This window comes from Myxine glutinosa, chromosome 9 (assembly GCF_964187855.1).
Source record: "Myxine glutinosa chromosome 9, kmMyxGlut1.1, whole genome shotgun sequence".
NCBI lineage: Eukaryota > Metazoa > Chordata > Myxini > Myxiniformes > Myxinidae > Myxine > Myxine glutinosa.
This window is the reverse complement of record NC_136269.1, coordinates 85,046,673-85,073,283: the sequence shown is the minus strand read 5'-3', so window position 1 is coordinate 85,073,283 and position 26,611 is coordinate 85,046,673. Positions and strand designations below refer to the sequence as shown.

Here is a 26,611-nt window from a genome sequence, read left to right as displayed (position 1 = left end):
GGTGCAACTAACTAAAGGGGGGTTGCCTTTATTCTCAAAACCACAACAATATATATATATATATATATATATATATATATATATATATATATATATATATATATATATATATATATATATATATACATATATATATATATATACATATATATATATATACATATACATATATATATATATATATATATATATATATATATACATATATATATATATATATATATACACAGACTTGGCATTTAATATGGAATATATATATTTTCTTGACTTGGGTTTACTTTCTTAACTCAGTATATCAATCTGGTGAGTTTCTTTTACACTTCGGTGATTTATTTGTTAAAAGAACCATGTCACTGATTGTCTGTCGCAGCAAGAAGTCAACAGGATTATATCACAGGTGGCGTGGCAAAATGTACGGACAGGTGCATTTGATGATTGGCTTCACAGTCGGGTATACAATGGTTGTTGCGTTCTGTATTAGTGGAAAACACCTGCTGCACGTCTCCAAAAGTTATTGCCGCTTCCTCTGGAGATGGTCCGTCAACTCAACAATGCTGTTTGTCATGGAGTGGTGGCTTTATGAAATTACGGCATGAAACAGTGTGCTATTGCTCGGCAGTATGGCATCACTCAAGGTCAGGTGTCAAAGATCCTGAAACGAAATGCTCAGAGGGGTGTCCCTACTCCAATACCGAGGCCAGGACGTCCCCGCGGAACCACAAGGAGGGATGATCGCCAGCTGCACCGGTTAGTCCGCAATGGCTGTACCAAGTCAGCTAATCGGCTTAGGGCTGAGTGGCAGCAACTGACAAATGTGCCTGTATCCAGAAGGCTAGTCAACCAACGACTGGTTCAAGCAGGCTATCATGCCAGGCATCCCCTGAGAAAGCCACACCTGACCAGACAACACCGCCAGTGCCGATTGCAGTGGGCCAGAGAGCACCGCCGATGGCAGCCAGGACACTGGAATCACGTGATCTTCAGTGACGAGTCTAGATTTCTGGTCTATCGTCAAGATGGCTGCGTCCGAGTGCGCAGACAAGTGCATGAAGCCTACAATAAAGATTGTATAGTGCCAATAGTCCAAGCTGGAAGTGGTGGGGTGACCGTTTGGGCTGCTTTTCATGCAGGGGGCAAAACTGACCTGGTTGTTCTGAATGGAAACCTGAACCAGTTCAAGTACAGGGCCATTCTGGAAGAAACATTGCTTCCATTTGCTCGTGCAGCCTTTTGAGGAAACTTTGTCTTCCAAGATGACAATGCACGGCCTCATCGTGCTCGCATGATCCAACACTTTCTTGCTGACCGTGGTGTAGAGCATATGGAGTGGTCTGCCATGTCCCCGGATATGAATCCGATAGAGAACTTGTGGGCAGAATTAACGCGTCAAATCGACCACTTAGACCAGCAGCCGACCTCTGTGCGTGAATTGCAGCAGGCTATTGTCACTGCATGGCAAACGATTCCTGTCCAAACCTTGGCAAATCTCGTGAACAGCATGCCTCAACGTGTACGTGCTCTCCTGAATGTCCGTGGGGGTTACACGAAGTACTGAACTGTAATTTTACTGTCCGTAATACCAGTCGTAATTTAACTTTTGTTTTTGTTAAAAAAAATTTTGGCTAATGTGCAAAATAAAGAGATACTTCTGGAAAACGCACAGAAGTTTAACACAGTACTGTCCGTGAATTGAGTTCGATATCAGTTTATATCACTTTCAAGGATCAATTTATTTGTTTCGAAATGTCAAATGTGGTTTTTGTTTCTTTTAAAGGTCACATTAACAAAATCTAGAATAATTTCAACATAATTCCAATGAACTTTTGGTTCTAAGTCATCTTGAAAAGTAAGTTTTGAAAAGTAATGAACCTAAAGAAGAAGAAGAAAAGAAGGGGTTGGCCTTTTTTGGGCACCGTGGTCCCCTTTTTGAAGCAATGTTTTATGGCCGGATGCTCTTCCTGCCGCCAACCCTGTTAGTCGCCTCTTGCGACACACAGAGAATTACCAGCGAACTGGTACTGAATTTGCCGACCTCAGAAGGTATGTCACAGGCTGAGTCAACCCTCCTGGTGTTAATTCAGTGATCGACTGGGATTCGAACCCTGGATCCAAGCTGGCACCCTAACCGCTAAGCCAAGACCAGCCTCTATATATATTCTTACTCGTTAAAGAGAAGCGTTACAGCTTCTTACTCGCCCCTCCCCCTGGTCAATCACGAGTCCTTCTGGGCCTGGCTATTGCCTGCCTGAGCAATGTTCCATCGCCATGGTGCGCAATGTGCAGCCGCTTCCTGACTGTTCTTCCTGTCAGTTCCATTGTTATTGTGGCGTAGGGGGATTAATTAATGTGTGCGCTAATGGGAATGGATTCCTAATATACGTGTCTATGTGTGTTGCCATATGGGACAATGGAATGACCACAGGTTTGACACACCAGGGAATTCGCTTAGTCCCCATTCTACTTATCATACCCCATTCCTCGTAAGGCCACATAAAAATAAAAAGTTGTTGAGCGTCCTTTTTTCTCAAAAGTTTGGGTAGGGAGGGAGGTTTTTATTTTTATTTTTTATATTTTTTTCCTACTTTCCATTGAGTTTTGTTGACATGGAAAAATATGAAATAAAGACTCCGTTCTCCTCAAAATGATTTTATTTCTTCATTCATCGGGTTCCATCCTGTGATCCGTGGCCGTGTCTGCAGCCAACACAAATTTGAGAAATGAGCCAAGAGTCTTTGTCACATCAGAAACTTTGCAAGCTGGTGAAACTTTCGTCATGTCAGTTTTACTGGGGCCGGCGAATACTTTGACAAAAGTACCGCGTGTATCGTCAGGCAATGGCTCCCGATCCCCATCATACTTGCCATCTGAGAACTCTGCATAGAAGTCCGAGATTGTAACATCCAACTCGATATTGCATGCAAACCAGTCCTTCACCGTCTTGGAAGAGCCCTCACGGGCTATTGATGCGATCACAATAGGCATTTCAAGCCGATTCTAGCACGAATCAACACAGATTTCAGCGGGAAAAATCTCACACAATAGCCGCCATGACTGGCCAACGTAAAATGGGTGAAGTTGCCCGATGCACTTGCGACGCTCTGCACAGCACGCACTGCGCATGCGGTGCAGAACGGCGCCAAATTTGAATGTGAAAAGATCGTTTTTTATGATTTTTTTCAAAATAAAAAATAAAAAAAGTTTTGGGTCGGGTGTGTTTCGTAGGGTCGGGCGGGGACGATCAACAACTTTTTTTAAAAATCTAACCTAATGGGGACGAAGATACACTTAATCCGACATTCGGGCTGGACAGGTCCCTGACTTACTGTACATCGAAATGGTTCTTCTTCTTCACGACACCGGAGCATGATATCTACACAGATCTACCTGAATCGATATATCCCCGTACCCCAAAATTCATAACAATATATATTGTTGCGAATATGGAATTTGGCCTCCATATCCGCTTGTAAATATTCCCCTATTTCCCCAATACTCCCCAACTATCCCCAATCCCCCATTCCCTAGTCCCATTGTCTGTAAACAACAATCAGTAGAGCCGACCTTCCCCTTTTTCCCCCATTAAATGTCGTGCCCAGGTCCACCGCATCTCACGTAGACAACTTTCGGACATCTTGCTAGTTATTCTTAGTCTATGTCAGTTAAGGACTCCTTTCCATTAATTCTGACTCTTCGTTGCACCAGAATGTGATTATATGGCACCAGTAGTGAGTTTAGGACCTTCCCTTACCTACTCCCATCTTCTTCCCCAAACAACAACAACAACAACAACAACTACAGCTACAACAACAACTACAACAACGGCGCGCGGGGGGAGTGTGCGTCCTCACACCGGCTCGGTTCGCCGCCATGACCATGCGCTCCACGGGGTTACCACGAAGGGGCTCCCTGTCAGCCCCTCGTCAAGGGGCGGAGCCGGTAACCCCCCCGCACGCACCCAATGAGAAGCAACGAGCCGATTCCATCTGGGGCGGAGCTAACGAGCCGAGGGCGTGTCACTCCCCGCCGGATATACGAAGCGACGCACCGGACGTGACGTCAGATGCGCCCCCCAGCTTGAAGAAGAGCAAGTCACTACCTCCGAGCGCTGCGACCTCCCTGCATGCTGCATCTCTGGACCGGACCGAGCCGATTCTGTCCCTGAGCCCAGGTGCACCTGGAGCCATCGATCCTGCCTTTCCTAGCCATCAATCCCCGTGTGAGTCAGCCTTTTGTCCCGTTTATCTGTCGTCTGTTGGGGTTAATATAAGATTGTGTCTAAGTGCCTATCTTCCTTTGCTGTCCCTCTTGTAGTTGTAATCTAACCGTCCGAACGAATATAATCTCCTCCGGAGGTCTTGAGAACCGTATCCCTGGGGTCGTGTCATTTTAATCCCAGCCGTGTGTCTTTTCCTTCATTGATCTAGCGTAGCGCGATTAGTCAACGTTCGGGTATAATCGGGTAACTTGTGCAGACGTGGTCATACCAAACCGCTCGGTAAATAACATCCACCACCACGTCTGTAACAATTGGTGTCGAGGAGTGGAATTCGAACCCGGGACTAAATTTATTAGGCCCAAATTTGTAGTAGAATCAATTCGGAGCGCGTTTCCCACGCGAAATTATAACGGCGAAATTTGAATTTGTTTTACAAAAATAAAAACCCGAATTTTGAAAGTCGCGCTATGGCAGACCAAGACAGCTGGGGTCCGGTAGGGGAGAGTGAGGCAGGGTCGGTCCAGGACCAAATTGAGGGACGCGAGGAGAGCGAAGCAGCGAGGGTAGCAGACGCACAAAATAGCGTCGTTGTGCCCGACATTGCGGGAGCGCAAAATGGCGCCTCGCTGGTCACCGCGCCCGCGACCGTGGCAGCGCCCCTGGTGGATCCGAACCTTTTTATGTTGCAAATGGGGGCCCTTATGGAGAGGCTAGAAGCAAAAATGGGGGTAATGAATAACGAAATGGGGGTAATGAGGGACGAAGCGAGGGGTACTGGTGAGGGATTAGACAATAATTTTAGGGGATTAGACAACAATTTTAAGGGATTAGACGAGAAATTTGGGAAATTAGACAATAGATTAGGGGAAATACAGGAGGGGTTAATGGGGGTAGAAAACAGAATGGCCGCTCAAGAGAATCAAATGGAAGGGATGCAAAAGGGGTTAGAGGGGGTAGAAAATAGAATGGCTGCCCAGGAGAATCAGATAGAGGGAGTGAAAAATGGGTTAGAGGGGTTAGAAAACAGTATGGAAGGCAAATTGAGGGACATGAGGGACCAAGCGGAAAGGGAAGTTAACCAAATGGGGCAGCAGATAGAGGGGGTCAGAATGGGGGTAGAAACCAAACTGGATGCTCACAGGGAGGAAATGGAGCAGATGAGGGTGGCATCTGGGCAGGAGATGCAAGTGATGGGAGAGGAGATCAGAGGAGGAGTGAGTGAGGAGGTCGGAGGAATGCGCGAGGAGGTGAGGCACTGTAAGGAGCACATGGAGAAGGAGGTGAGAAAGGGGACTGTAAAGTTACAAGGGGGCATAGAGGTCCTGACGCAGGAGGTGGAACAGCTGACGGAGGGACAAAAAGAAGTAACGGAGCAGGTTCAAAGGAACACTGCGGTATTAGGAGGGTTGAAAGCGACACAGAAAGAACTAAAAGACGACTTGATAGCGACGAAGAGGGAATGTCAGATGGTACGTGAGGGACTGACAACGAGGTTGGACGAGGTGATAGAGGTGATGGAGACGAAGGACCGGCAGGTGAGGACGCACATGGAAACGGTCAAGGTAGCCTTGGAGGACGAGCTGGAGGAGACGTACCGGGGAATAAAAGAGGTGAAGCAGAAACTAGAAGAAGTGGAAGAAGGGATGAGCGAAATTAAGAAGCGACGGAGAGGGGATAAGAAAGAGATAAAAGAGGAGATAAAAGAATTGGTCCAAAGTCTGTGTTCGGATCGTGATGATGTGCTTATTAACCGGATGAGGGATTCGCAGGTGATGGAGGAGAAGCGAAGAGGAAGAGGACCCGGTGTAAGTGGTGACCAATATGGTCGTGCGTATGATGCGCCAGGGGATTTAAGAAGCTTGGGGGTCGAGATGGACCCGGGTGTTCGTGAGAGGCCGTTGGTGAAGTGTGCGACAGGTCTGGTGTGCGAAAGAGGAGGTGTGCGAGAAAGTCCGACTCTGGGGTGTGTGAGGAAAAAGTGCGTGCCAAGGAGTGAGTGTGCTGGCAAGAGTGAGTCGGTCGTAGCGCGTGTGCGAGGGGGCACATGGAAGCGCGGTGTGGTGAGTGTTACAGAGGGTGTAACGGGAGAGTGTGCGCGAGAAAGGTGTGTGACGGACAGGTGCATGAGGAAAGAGTGTGCTGTCAAGAGTAAGGGTGAGTGCGTGGTCAAGAGTGGTGGTGAGAGTAGTGAGAGTGACAAGGAGAGTGAGCTGGTTGTGACAGGTGAGCGAGGATGTACACCTGGGATGGAAGGATGCACACCTGGAATGGTAGAGCGTGTGTGGGAAGGCACATTTGAGTTGGTAGTGAGGCACGTGGTTGGGTGTGCGAATGAGGGCACACCTGTGATTGTCACAGAGGAGGTGACCGAGGAGGGGGCGCGAAGAGGTGTATTGGTGAGGTGTGCGAGCGACGAATGTGTGCCAAGGTGTTCGGTGGTCAGGTGTGTGACCAAGGCTGTGAGTGGAAAGGGTGTACCTGGGTGTGTAAGGAAAGGTACGAGGAGCATGGGCACGGCTGGATGTGTGAGTAAGGAACGGGCTGCGGGGTGTAAGCATGCAGGTGAAGCATCGACGTTAGACGGGGTAGAGTTTAGAACGACTTATAGCCGAATCGGGCCCTCGGTGCGTGCTGGGCCTCGCTTTGAACGGCCGCGTCCGTGCTCCACTAGGCGGAGCTGGCAGCCCGATAGAAAGGGTCGTCATGGCGACCACTTTTTGGTGAGACGTGCCGGCAGGTCTAGATCGGGGCATTGGATGGCTCCACGCCGAGGTGGTGCGTGGGATCTCGGCACGGGTAAGCCCCCGTCCCTGCACCGAGTGCCGGACGCATCCTGCCGCCGGCACAAAACAACCAGCATCCATTGCTTGGCTTTACGAAGCCGGGCTTTGGACAGGAATTGGCGCACCGAGAGGCATTATTGAGTAGACTGAGTGATGAGGTTAGTGTTTTGGACCCAAAATTGGAGAAAAACAAAATTTGATGATTGGCAAGGGATTGGCAGTAGTGATTGGCAGATGATGGGTAGTGATTGGCAAATTTTTGATTTGTTGAAATTTGATGTGCAAAATTGGTAGTGAGAGACCCCCGATGTGGTGGGATGGCATCCCTGCCACCCTTCCCATGTGGTGGGGCAAAGGAGCAATAGATTATGGGGTGTATGGCAGTGAAAACTAGCCCGGGTGGGTTAGGTTATATTGATAGGGCCCTAGAAGATGACAGTAGGTGACGTTAAGTTTAGTTAGTGACTGATACCTGTAGTGGGGACGCAGGTAGATTAGTGTGGATGATAATGACGTGGGAGCGCAATAGTTTAAAGGGACGACTGGGAAGCGCAAGTTTCAGAGGGGAGTAGTTAGATGAGATGATGCCGTGTGGTTGAGAGTTGAACAGGTGTGATTGCACAGGTGTGCAACTGGACAGGTGTGTGGAGCAGTGTATGAGTAGTGAGTGTGTGGATCAGCGCGAATGCGCTTGGGGAGAGAAGGGTGCAGGTGGCACCAGGTGTGAGAGCACAGGTGTGCAAGTACAGGTGTGTGGAGAGAGTTGGAGTAAGTGGTACGGCGTGGTGTGCATGGTGCGAAGGTGTGAATGGGGGAAGAGTGGACCCCTTTCACGAGTACCCGGGGCGGGTAGTGTAAGTGTTAGGTAGAGGGTACAGGTAAATTGTGGGTGGGATATTGGCATTTGTGGTGCGGTTGCAGAATGGTATTGTGGATGGGTGCATTAGTGTTGTGGAAATGGCTGGGTGTGTAGCCTGTTAGTGTGTGTAGTTGGTTGGGCACTCCACCACTGTGAGGATGTCGGCCAGGTGAGGCCGCAGGTGGGCTCTGGGAGCCGGTAGTTGTGAGTGGGTGCCTGAGGATCCCGGGTGTGGATCGGGCAGCCCAGTGCCAGAGAGGGCACCGAGTGGGGAGAGCGCCAGAGGGCCTTCCCCAGGTAGTTAGGTTAGAGTAAGGAGCAGGTAAGCTCGGAGGCAACTGCAGTGGTGGAGGTGTGCAGGTGGGTAGACCCACTGGGAGAGGTACACGCCACAGCCCAGAAATTGTGCGAGGGCACCGGGAGATGAATCGGGGGAGTGAGACCCCAAATTGAAGAGCACCACAGTTTGGCCAATGGGAATTGGTTTTTAGAACCCATAGTGTAAGAGGGCCAATGGTTTGGCCGGAGAAAGACCCCGGGTAGTGTAAAGTTGTTAAAGTCATTTAGGAAATAGTTAGGATTGATGAACCTGTCGCACCATACGCAGCCACTTACCTGTGGTGATGATGATGACTCCACACCTGTGTTTTCTTTGTTCTGTTGCAGGAAGCAAGGACTGCTGTTGGATTTGTGAGACGCATCACGACGTGGATGAGACATTGGGGTGATTCCATCTCTCCCTCCCTAGGAGGGACTGATGACGAATTGGAAATGGCAAAATTTGATTGGTTAGGAGGGAGAGAAGACGAATTTGGTTTATGGGAGGAACGGGGAAGACAGTAGGGATGTTTGTTGATTTGTAAAGTAGATGTTTATGGGTAGTGTTGTGTTTTGTGGATACAGTAAGGGGTAAGGGAGGGGCCATGTAGGTTACCTGGTGGGGGGGGGGGGGGCGTACGGTAGGAACGTACCTGTCTCACCTGGTTCCCATGTGCCCCCAGTGTGCATTACCTTACATTGCGTGCACTTTTGCGCCCTTACCACCTTACTCACTTGTCTGCTTCTTTTGTCTCCCACCTCCGAGGATCTGGCTTTGGGGTAGAGAGAGAGGAGAGAGAGGTGCTGGCTTCGCAGTTGTGGGCCTGCACTTTCGCTGTTTGCTGCTTGGATCGATACACCATATGGACCGCAATGTTTGTGGCCACCCACAATGGACCGCAGCTCTTTTGCGGCCAAGCACCACCCGTGGAAGGACCTATGGGTCAACGTGGCACCTATGCCAAACAGGTGAACCACTAACAGTTGGCCCCCTGACGGCCACAATAAAGAAATGGACGCGGTTGGCGCCTTTCTTTATTTTTAAAAAGAAGTAAGAAGGCCAAGTGCACCACACGAAGGCAAGACCAGCGGCAGAACATCGGCCGGCTGCAACACCACACAATGATTCATAAACACTTTATTGGTGCACCGGATGGTGCTCACTGTGTGATGGGGTGGTGCTTTTGGTGTTTGGAAAGGGTGCTCTACACATTATTAAAGGCCGTAGGCCACAGAGCACTCGTGGGTTGGTGTATCGATGCTAGCATGCGTGCTCTCTCTCTATGCATAACATCTGCATGTGTTCCTCCAAAAACAGGTCCTGGATCGTAGTGTAAATATCAGCGTAGTCTTGTGTAAATAATGCTCCCTACCGGCTGTATGTTTAGTTTGAGGATTCTTTCCGGATTCGGTTATCCTGTGGGTGTGTTTCTGTGAGGAGAAGGGTGCAACGTCGCAGGGGGACATATTTACTCATTTGTGAATATCTGTAAAACTGTCGCACTCAGGGTAGAGTTAATAGTAGAGGGAACTACATTGCGTGCCACACTAAAGTAGGTAAAAATTTATCGGGTCGGGACGCCCCGAGGGTAGAGAAGGGTGCAATGTTGCGAATATGGAATTTGGCCTCCATATCCGCTTGTAAATATTCCCCTATTTCCCCAATACTCCCCAACTATCCCCAATCCCCCATTCCCTAGTCCCATTGTCTGTAAACAACAATCAGTAGAGCCGACCTTCCCCTTTTTCCCCCATTAAATGTCGTGCCCAGGTCCACCGCATCTCACGTAGACAACTTTCGGACATCTTGCTAGTTATTCTTAGTCTATGTCAGTTAAGGACTCCTTTCCATTAATTCTGACTCTTCGTTGCACCAGAATGTGATTATATGGCACCAGTAGTGAGTTTAGGACCTTCCCTTACCTACTCCCATCTTCTTCCCCAAACAACAACAACAACAACAACAACTACAGCTACAACAACAACTACAACAACGGCGCGCGGGGGGAGTGTGCGTCCTCACACCGGCTCGGTTCGCCGCCATGACCATGCGCTCCACGGGGTTACCACGAAGGGGCTCCCTGTCAGCCCCTCGTCAAGGGGCGGAGCCGGTAACCCCCCCGCACGCACCCAATGAGAAGCAACGAGCCGATTCCATCTGGGGCGGAGCTAACGAGCCGAGGGCGTGTCACTCCCCGCCGGATATACGAAGCGACGCACCGGACGTGACGTCAGATGCGCCCCCCAGCTTGAAGAAGAGCAAGTCACTACCTCCGAGCGCTGCGACCTCCCTGCATGCTGCATCTCTGGACCGGACCGAGCCGATTCTGTCCCTGAGCCCAGGTGCACCTGGAGCCATCGATCCTGCCTTTCCTAGCCATCAATCCCCGTGTGAGTCAGCCTTTTGTCCCGTTTATCTGTCGTCTGTTGGGGTTAATATAAGATTGTGTCTAAGTGCCTATCTTCCTTTGCTGTCCCTCTTGTAGTTGTAATCTAACCTTCCGAACGAATATAATCTCCTCCGGAGGTCTTGAGAACCGTATCCCTGGGGTCGTGTCATTTTAATCCCAGCCGTGTGTCTTTTCCTTCATTGATCTAGCGTAGCGCGATTAGTCAACGTTCGGGTATAATCGGGTAACTTGTGCAGACGTGGTCATACCAAACCGCTCGGTAAATAACATCCACCACCACGTCTGTAACAATATATATATATATATATATATATATATATATATATATATATATATATATATATATATTGTAGCCAAGGGGAGTGACTTCTAAATATATATTGTTTCAGAAGTGACTTCGATGGGTTAAAATGCATAGAATAGAGTAGTTAGTGTTTTAGAATAAGTGTGATTTATGTTTTAGAATAAGTGTTAAGTAAAACCACTCTGTGTCCAGGAATGTGTTGCTTTTAATCATCGAGATAGCCATGTTATAACCCTTCGCAAAGTTTGTGTATAAAACCGCTTTTCCACAATCCCTTTTTATGATATAATCCCTTGTAAGCTGTCTTTTATCGCGGCCTTGCAAGCAGACAAGAGTACAAGTTCAGGCATGCTTTCGGAAGATCTGGAACATTCGGGATGAACCAAGAAGCTTAGTGATGGGGTTTAGGTTCAGGTGATGCATGAATGGCCAATGAGCACTAATGGGGCAAGGCCTATTGACATCACAGTGCAAGGCAAAAGGAGAGCTAATACAAAGTTCTGAGGACGCTTGGACGCCAGAAAGAACCGGCAGAGAAGGGGACTGGCAGAGGAGAATCGAATGCAAAAAGTTAAAAATTCTATTATCTGGATCTGTATCTGGATCTTCACCAAAATCGAATCAATTTGTCAATAAAATGCAGAGGTATAGGATTTTGGTGTAAGAGACGCTTATGTCATCTCCCGACCATCAGGCCATCCTCTCCTCTTCCGCCCGAGCCATACTTCGCCCTGTGCCACACCAATGTGCATGACGGATGATTAACCTGCTGTGTCTCAAAGAACTATCACACACTTGCCTCGATGCTCCCTTGGGTTCATGCCCGCCTTTCGTAGCTCCCGTGGCGATTCATCCCAGGAGTGCAAATTGCGTTGGACTTGCACTACTGAACTGTCCACATAAAAGTATTCCGTTATCCTATGTCTTCTCCACTTTCATCCTCTGTCTTGTAGGATTTATGCCTTGAGGTAGATAATTGAGGATTCCATCTTTTAAAATTTGCAAATTGCCCCTACTTATTGCTGGCCCCAGTGGTCCCACCATCGGAACTGCTTGCCATGTTCCCGTTCTCGCTAGAAGCCTGCCAATCAGCACCTGGACCATGTCCTCCAATATAGACCCCTGGCCCACTATGGTCATTTCCACAGACCCATTGGACCTCGTGGGTCCCACCAGTTTAACATACCCAATATATAGACCTCAACCCACAGGCATGTACCTGTTTACTGTAGGTCCCACCTGAGAGGAGCTCAATCCCCCTTTGCGAGGGCCTCACCACCTCCCATTGGCTGCGGTGTCGCCTGCGTGGCATATGGTGGCCAGGTGCCATACAGACAGCTGGGCCTTCAGGTACAGATCCGGCAAAGCCTAGGTGAAGTGATTCAGGGGCAGGCTCTCTTGCGTGGCCTCTGCCATGCCCGAATGCACGATCCTTAGTGCGCCACTTCCCCTGCAGATTCACCCGCCTTCCTCTTTTGCACCGTGAGCTGACCTTTAACAAGCTCGCTCTGCTGTTCTATGTCAAATCCGCTTTTTAGAACTGAAAAGAGGTCTTTCAACAATGTAGCACCATCTGACATCGTCATCAGTACCTCAGCCACTTCAGCCGCCACACCACGTAGTGCTGCCACCAAGCGTACCCCACTTTTGTGCTGGCCCCAAACATTCCCGTGGGCCACATAATAAAACTGCGCCAGAAACACCCCCAGGTTTCTCTTTCCATCATACGGTGCCAGGGGCACCGCCCGAGCTCCCAGTGTACAAACCCCAAACAGCTCCCAGCGTACAAACCCCTTTGCGAGGGCCTCGTCACCTCCCATTGGCTGCGGTGTCGCCTGCGTTGCATATGGTCGCCGGGTGCCATACAGACAGCTGGGCCTTCAGATCCAGGTCCGGCAAAGCCTGGGTGAAGTGATTCAGGGGCAGGCTCTCTTGGGTGGCCAGCTGCTGCCATGCCCGAATGCACGATCATTAGTCCGTCCACTTCCCCTGCCGATTCACCCGCCTTCCTCTTTTGCACCACGAGCTGACCTTTAACAAGCTCGCTGTGCTGTTCTATGTCAAATCCGCTTTTTAGAACTGAAAAGAGGTCTTTCAACAATGTAGCACCATCTGACATCGTCATCAGTACCTCAGCCACTTCAGCCGCCACACCACGTAGTGCTGCCACCAAGCGTACCCCACTTTTGTGCTGGCCCCAAACATTCCCGTGGGCCACATAATAAAACTGCGCCAGAAACACCCCCAGGTTTCTCTTTCCATCATACGGTGCCAGGGGCACCGCCCGAGCTCCCAGTGTACAAACCCCAAACAGCTCCCAGCGTACAAACCCCTTTGCGAGGGCCTCGTCACCTCCCATTGGCTGCGGTGTCGCCTGCGTTGCATATGGTCGCCGGGTGCCATACAGACAGCTGGGCCTTCAGATCCAGGTCCGGCAAAGCCTGGGTGAAGTGATTCAGGGGCAGGCTCTCTTGGGTGGCCAGCTGCTGCCATGCCCGAATGCACGATCATTAGTCCGTCCACTTCCCCTGCCGATTCACCCGCCTTCCTCTTTTGCACCACGAGCTGACCTTTAACAAGCTCGCTGTGCTGTTCTATGTCAAATCCGCTTTTTAGAACTGAAAAGAGGTCTTTCAACAATGTAGCACCATCTGACATCGTCATCAGTACCTCAGCCACCTCAGCTGCCACACCACGTAGTGCTGCCACCAAGCGTACCCCACTTTTGTGCTGGCCCCAAACACTCCCGTGGGCCACATAATAAAACTGCGCCAGAAACACCCCCCAGATTTATCTTGCCATCATACTGTGCCAGAGGCAGTACAGTACAGAAGACCGGCATCATTCATCCAATGTGGAAGGGAGAGACGGTTGAGAGAAATAAAAAGGGAGAGATGGGTGAGAGCAAGAGAGAAAACAATCAAGTGGCATATGTGTTTAACAATTAATCACAGCATGTATACATTCCCAAATTATCCCCTACTCAACATACCTGCCTTTGGAAGCCTTAACAGTGACTTATCACTCTATAGTAGGCTGGCATCATGCATCTGATGTGGAAGGGAGAGATGGGTGTTTGGCAAGTAAGATGGATGAGATGAGGACATAAAGAGATCGATGGGGCCAGTATAGACTGCTGCACACCTCACACCATTCTGGTGGGGCTGGTGTTGTTGCTTATTCTGGCTCCCATGTCCTGACTGAAACCGGAACCTCTGTGCTCTGCTCCCGCTTCTCGTACAGCTGTGGCGCCTGTGTTTCCCATCTTTAATGGTCTTCATTTCCTGTCTTCCATCCATCCGTGAATGTTGCCATCGGTGAATGTCTTTAACGCGTCTCCTGGTGGGACACCCGGGTGATGTAGATGAGGCGGAGAGTTCAGCCACATAGCTTGTGGGCACGTGAAGGTGAAGGTGCACAAGGGCAGAAAGGGAAGAAATAAGGAAGACAGCAAAAGGACAGAAACAGAAGATGCAGGAAAGAATGAAGAACGAAGAACAAATAGTGAAGCAAAGATAGTGAGTGGTAAGAAATTAATAAATAAAGTGTGAAGGAAAGTGACAAAAAATGCTTTGGGTCGGAGTCGTGCCGCCAGAGAACATGGCTATCGAGTCGCTCCAAAGATAATAAGGAAAAGCACTCTAAAGCCGAAAGAAAGAAACAACGATAAGCGAGCAAAGTGAAAGGAAGAACAGATAGAAGAACGCAAAGGACCCTCCTGTGCTTGTGAAGATGAAGAAGCGAGCAACCTCACAGATTCCGGAAAGCTTCTGAACATCTAAATCTCTGAGACGGCGGAGTCTCCGAGCCTCTCAGTGTCTCTCCCCCTCTCTTGAAAGATACTGCTCCTTCGAAAAAACACACTTTTGTCGAAGTGTGTCTTTTGTCAAAACACAAAACACTCCTCCACTCTGCCTATTTTATAGAGCCAAAATCCCCCCCCCCCCCCCCCACCCCTTAACTCAAGCTTCACCTCCCACCCAACCCCTGCCCCTGGTCAATGGGAGGGGCGGTCTTAGCTTTTGGTCCGATATATGGTCTCAGGCGTTCATGAAACCTGTTTGAAGTGGTTTTGAGAGCATCTGTGAGAAGGATTTGCTTGTGATGCTGTGAGATCTGGCAAATGGCTTTCTGGAAAGGGAAAATAACACATATGGGATCTCTAACTACATAATCACAATGCAGACCTATCAGCATGGATTTTGACAGTTAAACTAAACAGTATACAATTAAATAACTAGCTTTAATTATGTGAGGATCTCTTTGGGACTCCTCAAAACTGCAACAGTATATATTTCTGCCCGAGGAAGGCAACAATAGAATACTTATTACATCTCTTACACCCTGGTAATACCTCCAAATACAGTTCTAGCACTTGTAAGCTTGCTGAAATGCTGTTGTCCATACATACACAATGATCCTTCCACTCACATTTTGGCTTTTGACCCTCACCCAATTCACACTACAGGCTTTTTGACGTTGGGGGACAGCGCTCAGAACGAAAGAAATGGATCCACTGCTTTGAGGATGTGACAGCCATTATCTTCTGTGTGGCACTCAGCGGTTATGACCAGGTTCTGCACGAGGATGAAACCACGGTAGGTGTGATGTCCAGCACATTACTGTTATGATGCCCTTTTAATGGGTGCTGCACAAGACAATGAAGCGTTTTTATGGAAGCATAAGTCAAAATGCACATGACATAAACCTGAACATTAATGAATTTACTGTAACACTCAAGCTGACCATTGAGCAGTCTTGTCTGCATCTGATTGCCAGCCGACTGACGCCTAATAAAAATACAAGGCAATTGTGTACTGCACTTCTCTGGCTAAATTCCAAAAACAAATGCAATGTAAATTTAATATATACAGCAATGTACATCTGTGTGTATATATATATATATATATACACAGTCACGTGAAAAAGTAAGTACACCCCATGTAAAGTTTTGACTTTTTCAACATATTTCAACGTACAGCTATTTGATCTTCATTTCAACAACATTGACAGATAAAGGTGATATAATATAACAAATATCATGAAACATTTACATTTTGTGGTCCATTGTATAATTTAAATACACATAAATGCAAATTTCGCATGTGGGAAAAGTAAGTATACCCCTACATTTATCACTACTTCAAATACCTAAAATTAGAATCAGGTGCACCAGCTCAGGTGCAAATGAATAGAACATCGTTAGAGAGGATCTTGGAGGAACCTGTCTTATTTAAACCTCAGACATTTAGTTTGGTTTGCTCTTTGTTGTTGAAGTGTGCGGTGTCACCATGCCTAGATCAAAAGAGCTCTCTGAGGCCTTCAGAAAGAAGGTTATAGATGCCTACGAGTCTGGGAAGGGATTTAAAAAGATCTCCAAACAATTTGAAATCAATCATTCGACTGTCCGGAAGACCATCTACAAGTGGAGAAGATTCCAAACAACTGCCAACTTGTTCAGGCCAGGCCGCCCCAGCAAGTTCAGCCCGAGAGCAGGTCGCACAAGATCTGCCTGCAACCCTCTTATGGTTAAACTGCCAAAATCAAGACTCTCTGCTAACCTTCACTCCTTCATTCCTCTTTTCTCCCGCCTCTGGAACAAACTCCCTCACTCTCTTCAATCCCACTCCTCCCTCCAGGTCTTTAAAACGGCTGTTCACCACCATCTCTTATCTTCTCCAATCCAAGACCTTGATCTTTTCTACCCATGCTAATTTCACCCCAAATCCACTTTTTTGAGGTGACTTTTGACTTCTTTCCTGGAAGTCCTTGGTGTCCTTGCGTTTTATACCTATCCTGCCTCCCCCCAGGCGCTCTCCCTCCAAAAACATCTCCCGATGTCCCTGCTCTCAAATGTTGTGTTTGTGTGCTTCCTCCCCTTCTCTCCCCATCTTGTCGACCGCTCCCCTTTTTATATACTTTGTTTGCTTGTTTGTTTGATTTGTTTGTTTGATAAATGTTAGCTCTTTCACGAGCCTCGACTCTGCATACAAAAAAAACAAACAAAAAAAAGACTGCAAGATGCTGAAAGAAGTCTCTAAGAACCCCAGAATGTCATCACGGAACCTACAGGTAGCTCTTGCCACTGTTGATGTCAAAGTGCACGAGTCTACCATTAGAAAGAGGTTGCACAAATTTGATCTACATGGGAGGTGTGCCAGGAGGAAACCTTTGCTGTCCAGAAAGAACATCAGGGTAAGACTAAAGTTTGCCAATGAACACCTAGGCAAAGCCCAGCACTTCTGGAACAATGTGCTCTGGACAGATGAGTCAAAGGTAGAGCAATTTGGCCCCAGTACCAGAAGACATGTTTGGCGAAAACCAAAGACAGCATTGACCACAAGAACCTGATACCAACTGTAAAGCATGGTGGTGGAAATATTATGGTTTGGGGCAGCTTTGCTGCATCAGGGCCTGGGCAGCTCACCATCATAGAATCCACTATGAATTCTTCATTTTACCAGAGGGTGCTTGAGGATAATGTGAGGCCATCTGTCGGAAAGTTGAAGCTCAACCGAAAGTGGACCTTGCAACATGACAATGACCCCAAACATACCAGTAAACCCACCAAGGAATGGCTGAACAGAAAGAAATGGAGGGTTCTGGAATGGCCAAGTCAAAGCCCGGATCTAAATCTCATCGAGATGTTGTGGGGGGGGGGGGGGGGGGTGTAGGGGGGGGATTTGAAACAAGCTGTGCATGCAAGAAACCCCTCAAACATCGCACAGCTGAAAGAATTCTGCATGGAGGAGTGGGCAAAAATTTCTCCCAGTCGATGTCAGAGACTGGTAGACAGTTATAAGAAATGCCTACTTGAGGTTGTTTCTGCCAAAGGGGGCAATACCACCTATTCGAGCCAAGGGTGTACTTACTTTTTCCACATGCGAAATTTGCATTTATGTTTATTTAAATTATACAATGGACTGCAAAATGTAAATGTTTCATGATATTTGTTATATGATATCACCTTTATCTATCAATATTGTTGAAATGAAGATCAAATAGCTGTATGTTGAAATATGTTGAAAAAGTCGAAAGATTACATGGGGTGTACCTACTTTTTCACGTGACTGTATGTGTATATATTCATTACTACCAACTTCGTACACTTCCGGAATTGTTTGATTATTTGTGTTCAAATGTTTGTTTTGTATGTATTTATATTGAATGTGTGCTTGTATATAATTATAAGTGTCATTAATTTAAAAGGCTTCTGCACTATTGAGATTTTTTTTTAATCTCCAAAAAACGAACTTTAAAAAAATATATATATATATTGCCTAAAACACTCCCAGGCACTCACTGATGAACCTCTGAAAGTTTGACAAAGATCCGTTCAGCCATCTCTGAGAATAATGGCGACACACACACACACACACACACACACACACACACACAGACAGACAGACAGACAGACAGACCAACGGCTCTCTTATATAGTAGATACAGTAGTGAGTCCTGGGGTTACAAAGGGATTCTGAACAATCGTTGTTACAGTAAGTAAATCGATCGGCGGTTGACTCTGACCTCCTCGCCTGAAGTACGTCTTGACGTCATGTTCATACAGTAAGTAAATCGATCAGTCGTTGAAATGTGAAGAAATAAATTTAACTGACGCTTTGATGCATTTGGGTGGGTACACCTGGAACGTATGACGTCAAGACGTACTCTGCCAGGAAGTATAGATACAGTAGGTTTTAACGTTTAACCTCAGCAGCGAACGAGCGATCACGTTTTCCTTTATACGACCGGCTTTTTCTAAAGGAATTGTTTATTTTAATATATGAATCTGGTGTGCTTTAGAAATGGTTTGTTTCTCTGATTGAGTTTCAAAGCAAAATAAATTTGATAACGCCCTGTTTCAGAACCGTTTGCCACATGAACATGTTTTCCAAATTACCGAGCCAAATTTTTTCCACCTATATCACATAATTGCTAGCTGTTTATAAAGAATGTTTATGCACATCTTCTTGAAACATCTGTAATGCAACGTTATTTAAAAAAATTTGTTTGTAGAAATTTGCCCTAAACAAGGGTTAAGTTGCTCAAGTGAATTGGATGAAATATATATATCAAGTGAATTGGATGAAAATTGACGATTTATGTGACCTTGACCTTTGACCTATTGCCCTCAAAAACAATAGGCTTCTTACTTGTGACTAACTCGACCAGGTGGTATAGACATGTGACATACAGAAACGTTCACCTTTCAGTGGAAGAGGTAAAGAAGGGAAAACCGGGGATGAAACGGAAATAAAACGAAAAAGAGAGTGAGGAGGACGAGGAAACACAATAACCTGGAAAGGAAGGCATGTCCTTTGGGAGGGTTAATGATGGCAGAAGAGATCATCAATGTGGATGGGAATGACCGAAGGGTCTGGTGTGGAGCCATTTTTGAGAACTGGAGGGAAGAATGTGATTGAACAGATTGAAGAGCTTGGTTTCACAGGTGAGAGAAAAGTGGAACAAACGAGTGGAGGTGAACAGTAAGCCTAGATTTGGAATTGGAATTTGGATTTGGAAGCCTGGATTTGGAAGTTTCACCAGATGTGGATTATGAGCAAATTCCATGCATCCTGCAGAAACCTGGGGGAGGCAGCAGGGGCAGGGGACAGAGAAAGAAAAGGGCAAAAGGTGCAAAACCAGAATGAAAGCGAGAGAAGACAGAGAGATCACCGACCTGTTTGTGATGCGAGAGTAACACGCCCAGAGGCCCGGCTTCTTCGTGGGACATTCCATCGATTTTGAGGGTGTTGGTTTCCACGACATACATAAGTGCAAGGTGTGAGGCGTGGCCACATGTATGCCAGCCTAAAGGGGAGAGCCGTACACCATTGGGATGCAGATTAATTGCTTTGGTATGCAAATATCCCTTTCTGTTCAAGCAACTCTTAAATCCCATTCACAAAAATGCGAGTTATATTTCTTGTCTTGTGGGAGTAAACATGGAGCCATGCTGCAGCAATGATTTGTTGCACAGCACAAAGCTATTCCTCCAGTGTTATGAATTGAAGACAGATGTTGATAACGTTGATCTCGGGTTGAAAAGTTCGATCCTTTTATTCTATCGGATGTCCATTCATCTGTTTGTTTATTGTCAAACGAATATCATTAGTTTAGCACAGTCAAGTGCTAGTTTTCTTTCTATTCTTTTTCCTAGTGAAACAAAATTTTACTCCTGCGAATTAAATCAGCAGCTTTATTTTGAACTCATCACGTTTTACACCACAAACATTGAACAGAGGTAACATTGATGAGTTCAAGTGCTCTACGTTTTATACTGGTTCAACAGCCATCCTGTTACCCTCTTAAAAGATCAAAAAATATTTTATAACACTTTAATTTGAAACAATTTGAAACAAAACAATAATTTGTACCAATGTTTGTTGAAGGCATTAGAAAAATTGGGTCTTAGGAGGTATATAGGGTTGCCCCCCAGGTGGAGTGGGGGAAGGGGTTGCCCCCCAAAATAGGTATTTTTTTGTTTGTTTGTTTAAAGTCTTATGATTATGTTAGTATGATTCTACATGCTGCCCTGTCTTCTAGCAACCATTGAAATTGGTTTAAAATACCTTCAGTCTGTGCAGTATACTGTCAGGGGTATTGCCCTTGTGTTTTTTTTTTTAATGCTGTGAACAAACGTTGGTACATCACGGGTGATGAAGGTTGTGGTCAAGTTTCATCGGAATTGCCTGTGTAGTTTCTGAGAACAAAGCAAATACCTATTTTGGGGGGCAATCCCACCCCCCCCCCCCCATAGACCCCCTCAGGGCCCGATTTTTTTAATGCCGTGAACAAACGTTGGTACATCCTGGGTGGTAAAGGTTTTGGTCAAATTTCATCGAAATCGTGTGTGTACTTTCAGATAAGAAAGGAAATACCTATTTTGGGGGGGTCAAACCTGGACCCACTTTGACCCTGGTAGACCCCCTTAGACCTCGATTATTTTAATGCCGTGAGCAAACTTTAGTCACAACATAACAACTATCATTTGTGCCAAATCTGGTCACAACCCCATCAGGGGGTTCGGAGAAGAAGTTGCAAGTGTTTACAAAATGATGGACGGACGGCGCGCCATCGCATAAGCTCCCCTGAACTTAGTTCCAAGTGAGCTAAATATAAACGCAATAAAACAAAATAATGACATTAGCATTGATGACTGAACTAGAAAATATTTGTGCTGTTCTAGTAAATAAAAGTTTGGGAAAAAGATTCCACTATCAGTCTCCTTGAGCCTTCCAAGTCGAATATTTGACAAAGTTTGACCTCATTTTGAGAGAAAAAAGTTCACTCAAATTATTGAGTCTCACACTCAGCCATGATGTTTCTTGGGCAAACCACATTTCAAAATTGGCCTCCAAAGCCAGCTGCCGACAGGGCGTCCTCCGTCGTGTGAAGTTCTTTCTTGGAACACCTGAATTCCTATCCACATACAAGGCCTTCATCCGCAGCTTGATGGAATACTGCTCTCCACTCTGGGCTGGCACCCCTGCCTCACACCTAGCTCATCTTGACGCTGTAGAAACCAAGGCCTTCAATTCATTATAATCTTGCACAATGAAGCTGAGTCTATGGGCCTATAATGACGATCTCATTCTTCTCTCGAGGTCTTCAAGGCAACTGTTCATCACCATCTCAGATCATCCATGAACTTTCATTCCATTGTTAAACCATCCCAATCCTCCAGTTTTTCCTTCCTGAGATCTTTTGTATCCATATTGTCCACCCCTGCACCCTTCCCAACCCCGCATTCTTACCTGCATCCTTTGTTTGTCCATCTCCATCTATTTTGTCCCTTGGCCTTGTTGCTGGTGTTACTACTGTTTGTTTTGTTGCTTTCAGATCTGTTCTTTGTTCTAGCTCTTCCACGAACCTTGACTTTGTATACAAAAAAACAACCCTTGGATTGTTGTCACAGTTTAAATAATATAGCTAGCTAGCTGCCCTCGATTTTGTTTTGTCAAACATCTCTGGATAGTGATGACAATCATCGAAAAGACTTAAACAGTAATATGGAATCTTCCCTAAGCATTTGAGGGTTATTTAGTCAGGGGGCCAGGAGCTGAACCTGGAAAGTGGTTCCAAAGTTTTTTTCTCAGTGTTTTCATGTTATATAGGTATTGTACTCTATGAAACTGCATGATGGCATTCTCCCATCATTGAGCATTTTCATATAACAGGTTTTATACAAATGCGGCTATCAGGACGCAAAACACTGGTTTTAGGGGGGTGGGGAAAATAGAAATACCCTTATATCTTTACAAGCATTCAAGCTAGGGTCTTGATTTTTTTTGTAAATGGGTGTATCTTGACAATACCTATTCGTGGGTCAAAGGTCAAAGTCAAAGGTCAAATATCTGGGTCAAACGTGTACAACGCAGCATTGTTTATACACTGTGATATATTTCTCATTATACTGAACCTGTATCCATTGTTATAACGTCTAATGTCTTGTTATAAGGTCTCATGAGCTCAATACTGAATGAAGAAATGCTAGACTACATAATATTTATTGAGTGCTTTATGATTTTATGTTCAACGATTACATCAAATCTGGTTACGTAAATGATCTGTATATGGTGTACCTATTCATAGGTTACTAAACCACCAAAATTGTACATATTCTGTATTTGGTTTTAAAATCATTCTTATATCACAAACATCATCAATCATCAGTGTTATTGTAATCATCACCATCTTCCCCTTCATCGCTTGTTTCATCATCACTATCAGGTGATATAGTATTCACTCTGTTGTGACATACTGATGCTGCGTCCTGTTGCTGACAGGCACAAAAGACTGAGCAAGTCTTTCCTGCTTTTTGTTTTTGTTTTTGTATACTGAATCGAGGCTCGTGAAAGAGCTAACATTTATTTCACAAACAAATCAAACAGACAAACAAAATATATAAAAAGAGGGAGCGGAAGACAAGATGGGGAGAGAAGGGGAAGCACACAAACACAACATTTGAGAGCAGGGAGATGTGTGGGAGGGAGAGGGCTTGGGGGGAGGAGGCAAGGGAAGGGGGGTGGGGGGGGGGGTGGGAGAAGTATAAAACACAAGGACACCAAGGACTTCCAGGACAGAAGTTGGCATTTCAAAAAAGTGGATTTGGGGTGAATTTAGCGGGGGTCGAAAAGATCAAGGTTTTGGATGGGGGAAGATAAGAGATGGTGGTGAACAGCTGTTTTAAAGACCTGGAGGGTGGAGTGGGATTGAAGAGAGTGGGGGAGTTTGTTCCAGAGGCGGGAGAAAAGAGGAATGAAGGAGTGAAGGTGAGCAGAGAGTCTTGATTTTGGCAGTTTAACCATAAGAGGGTTGCAGGCAGATCTTGTGCGACGTGTAGGAATATTTGGGGGACAGAGCCCAGAGAGAGCTGGGGGGGCAACGCCAGAGAGGAGTCGGTAGAAGACGAAAAGACCACCAACCTGCCTGCGGTGAGTGAGTGAAAGGCCCTTGGAGTTAGCTTCATCGCGGGAGATTCCAATGATTCTGAACGCTTTGGTTTCAACAGCGTGAAGACGAGCTAGGTGTGAGGCAGGAGCACCAGCCCAGAGGGGAGAGCAGTATTCCATTAGCAGTATTCCATCTCATTGTTGCACCCACATCGAATACTTTCACATGGTGTGTCACTGGAGCAGCCACAACTGATGATCTTTTGGATGTACTCGGGGACCAGTTCACTTCCTGCAGGAACTGTAGTTGGGCAGAGCATATCCGCATCTTTGCTCCATCCATACTCTAACGGGTCTAACTTCTGAGGCTCAGACCTCAAGGCATTCTTCCACAAGAAAGTTTGTAGGTGTGTTCTTTTCAGATTTTCCTGGAAAGCAGCATCAGTTGGTGGGAGTGAACAGAGTTTTAGCATTGTGCTGCTCCCCTTGCCTATTCTGGTCTTCCATACCGTTGCTCTAGCCTCACAGAGAGTATGGCAGCTATTCTGACCTTAAGTAGCAACAGCGAATTGAGTTGCCTGCTTCACTACTTCAGGCCAGGGGGCCTCAATTTCTCCAAGAAGACTCAGTAAGTGTTGTTTTATAGTGTTCAACATCTTCTTCTTCCCGATGCCAAAGCATCCTGCTACAGTATCACAGCCAGATAAGGAGTGTCCTGCAAGCAGGTTTGGAATGAGGTCTGCATATTGGGCAGCGGTTGTGTCTATGACACTTCTTCCATGTATAGGAGATTGCATTATAATTGGGATGTCAAGATTCTGCTCCAGATAGTGGTGCAACAGAAGGGCCCACACATCTGTATCATCAGCCACCACAGCTACACCGGATGCCCCCTCTGAAGCTGCCATAAATGCCTGCTGCACTATAATATTGTCAGCTTCCTCATGACTGGTATACAGATCTCGTCTTTCTATGACAATAAATATAAAAATAACCACCTTTAGAGGCCATTTTTTCCCCGCAAAGCGGGGGTTGGCCTTTTTCGGGAACCGTGGTTGTTGTTGTTTTTCGGTCCCCTTTTTGAAGCAATGTTTTACGGCCGGATGCCCTTCCTGACGCCAACCCTTTTTGCCGCCTTTAACGACAAACCAGGGAATTACCAGTGAACTGGTACTCAATTAGCCGACCTCGGAAGGATGACAGGCTGAGTCAACCCCCCTGGCGTTAATTCAGCAATCGACCGGGATTCGAACCCAGGATCCTAGGATCCTAAGCCGGCACCCTAGCCGCTAGCCCAACACCAGGGTATATGCCCTGGTATGCCTGGTATGCCCTTGTATGCCATCATATGCCCAACACCAGGGCATATGACAATGCCCTCGCTAATCTCGATAGTTTCCTCCTGTCCTGTTATCAAAAGTGTGTGCTCCTGTGTATGGTTCTGAACAAAGTCTTCATCTCTTTGCAAGTCCTCGCATATCAGTTTGATGAGCTGCTTCTTATTGCCTGTAACAGTCAATACTGCTTTCTGTGCGGGGATTGGTGTTGAGGGTGTCAACTGATGCACCCTGCCAGTACCTCTGGCTAATCGTGTTGAATCTTTGGTGCTGAATTCAGTGTATCTATCAAAGACGATATAGACATCACATTTGGAGAGCTTCTCTGCTATTTTGTGCTTGAAGGCATCAATGTAAGTCTGCACATTTCCAACAGCAGGCCAACCAGGTATCCAGAGAAGGGCACACCCATCAACAACAGTGACTTCTATTTCTTCATGGGCTACTCTTGATGACACCTCAGTTTTCATATCTCTTTTCAAGATGGATTTAGATGTGGATATCCGCATGTCACCAGAGTCTACAAAAAGAGCCGTTGGCAGTGGAGCCAATTCATGGGACATCAGATGGTCAATGTCTATATCCCTATTACTGGCCTGCAGACATATGACACGACTGTAGATTAGGTTTGTATCAAAAACCTTCTGTGTGCCGATATTTACAGACTTCTTCGTGTCTGCCATTGAAGTTATCCTTCTTTCAATCTTGTGATGAAAGCCTCGAGGTGAAGCCTCTGTAAATTCCCCGGATTGTTTGCTCCCGATTTCAATTGATTTGTGAACATTAACTGTTGAAGATGATTGTACCCTTCCAGTAACTATACACAAAGAATTAAGTTAAGCACCCCTACACAACGAATGAAGGTAAGCACCCCCTAATATATATTCTTTGTGTATATGTATACATTGGCATATATTCTAAGGTATGTGAGATCAAATAATGATTGGTATGACATTAGCAATTATCCATTGATGGAATGGAGTGATCAAAGTGAAAAAAAGTGATTGGTTGAGTCAGTGATCCGATCACGTGGGTCCTACACACGTTATTGACGCAAAGATCGCTAGAGGTCTTCTCAGAACAATGACTGTACGTTAGAAAACATAAACGTCATCCACACTGTCCGTGATGGACCTATAGCTCCATACTTAAATTGAGGTGAAAATATGCCTAAAATTCACAAAAAATTTCACCTTAAATTATTCAGAATACAATATTGAAAACGGCATGATTGTTATGTTTTTATGTGACCATAATATCACTTCTCCAGAAAATATAGCAATATCATGGGTATATTACACTGTTTTGACGACAACAAACTTGTAATGTGCGAGGTTGTAAAAAAACGGGGGGGGGTGCTTAACTTAATTCTTTGTGTATATGTTCACAATTGATCCCTCTGGGTGCTGCTAGTGGTCAAGTGGTGGTATGCACTGAGCCATCTTCACTCTTATGTCCTGTCGATCCTTTGCATCAGATTTTATCCTAGATTTGCTTTCTTCTTTGTGCACGCTTGCCTGCCTGGTTGCACTCTCATCACCTCGCATTTCAGCTACATCGGTAGCTATCTGACTGCAGACATGTAGGCTCAATGCCCAAGATTTCAAAGCTTTGGGGTTAAGTGTGATGCCTATTATGCCGTGCTTGCCTTTGCCATATCTCATGAACGTGGTCTCGATGAGCATATCAGACCAGATTCCATTCCATATGCCATCAATGTGCCCCACAACGTGGTCCCCTTTGGTGAAATGCTGTCGAACATGTTGTGGGAGAGTTGTGGGAGTTATGTTACACCATATACAGATCATTTACGTAACCAGATTTGATGTAATCTTTGAACATAAAATCATAAAGAACTCAATAAATATTATGTAGTCTAGCATTTCTTCATTCAGTATTGAGCTCATGAGACCTTATAACAAGACATTAGACGTTATAACAATGGATACAGGTTCAATATAATGAGAAATATATCACAGTGTATAAAC

The 26,611-nt window shown here is 46.1% G+C and overlaps 1 protein-coding gene across 1 annotated transcript in view; it reads left to right on the top strand.

The window, feature by feature from the left end:
* Positions 1–26,611, top strand: part of LOC137435274 (guanine nucleotide-binding protein G(o) subunit alpha) — a 123,111-nt gene that overhangs the window by 39,651 nt on the left and 56,849 nt on the right. Inside the window, exon 6 of the mRNA XM_068128902.2 lies at positions 15,360–15,489. Within this exon, the coding sequence (XP_067985003.1) occupies positions 15,360–15,489 (130 nt within the window). The remainder of the gene's footprint in view (positions 1–15,359; positions 15,490–26,611) is intronic.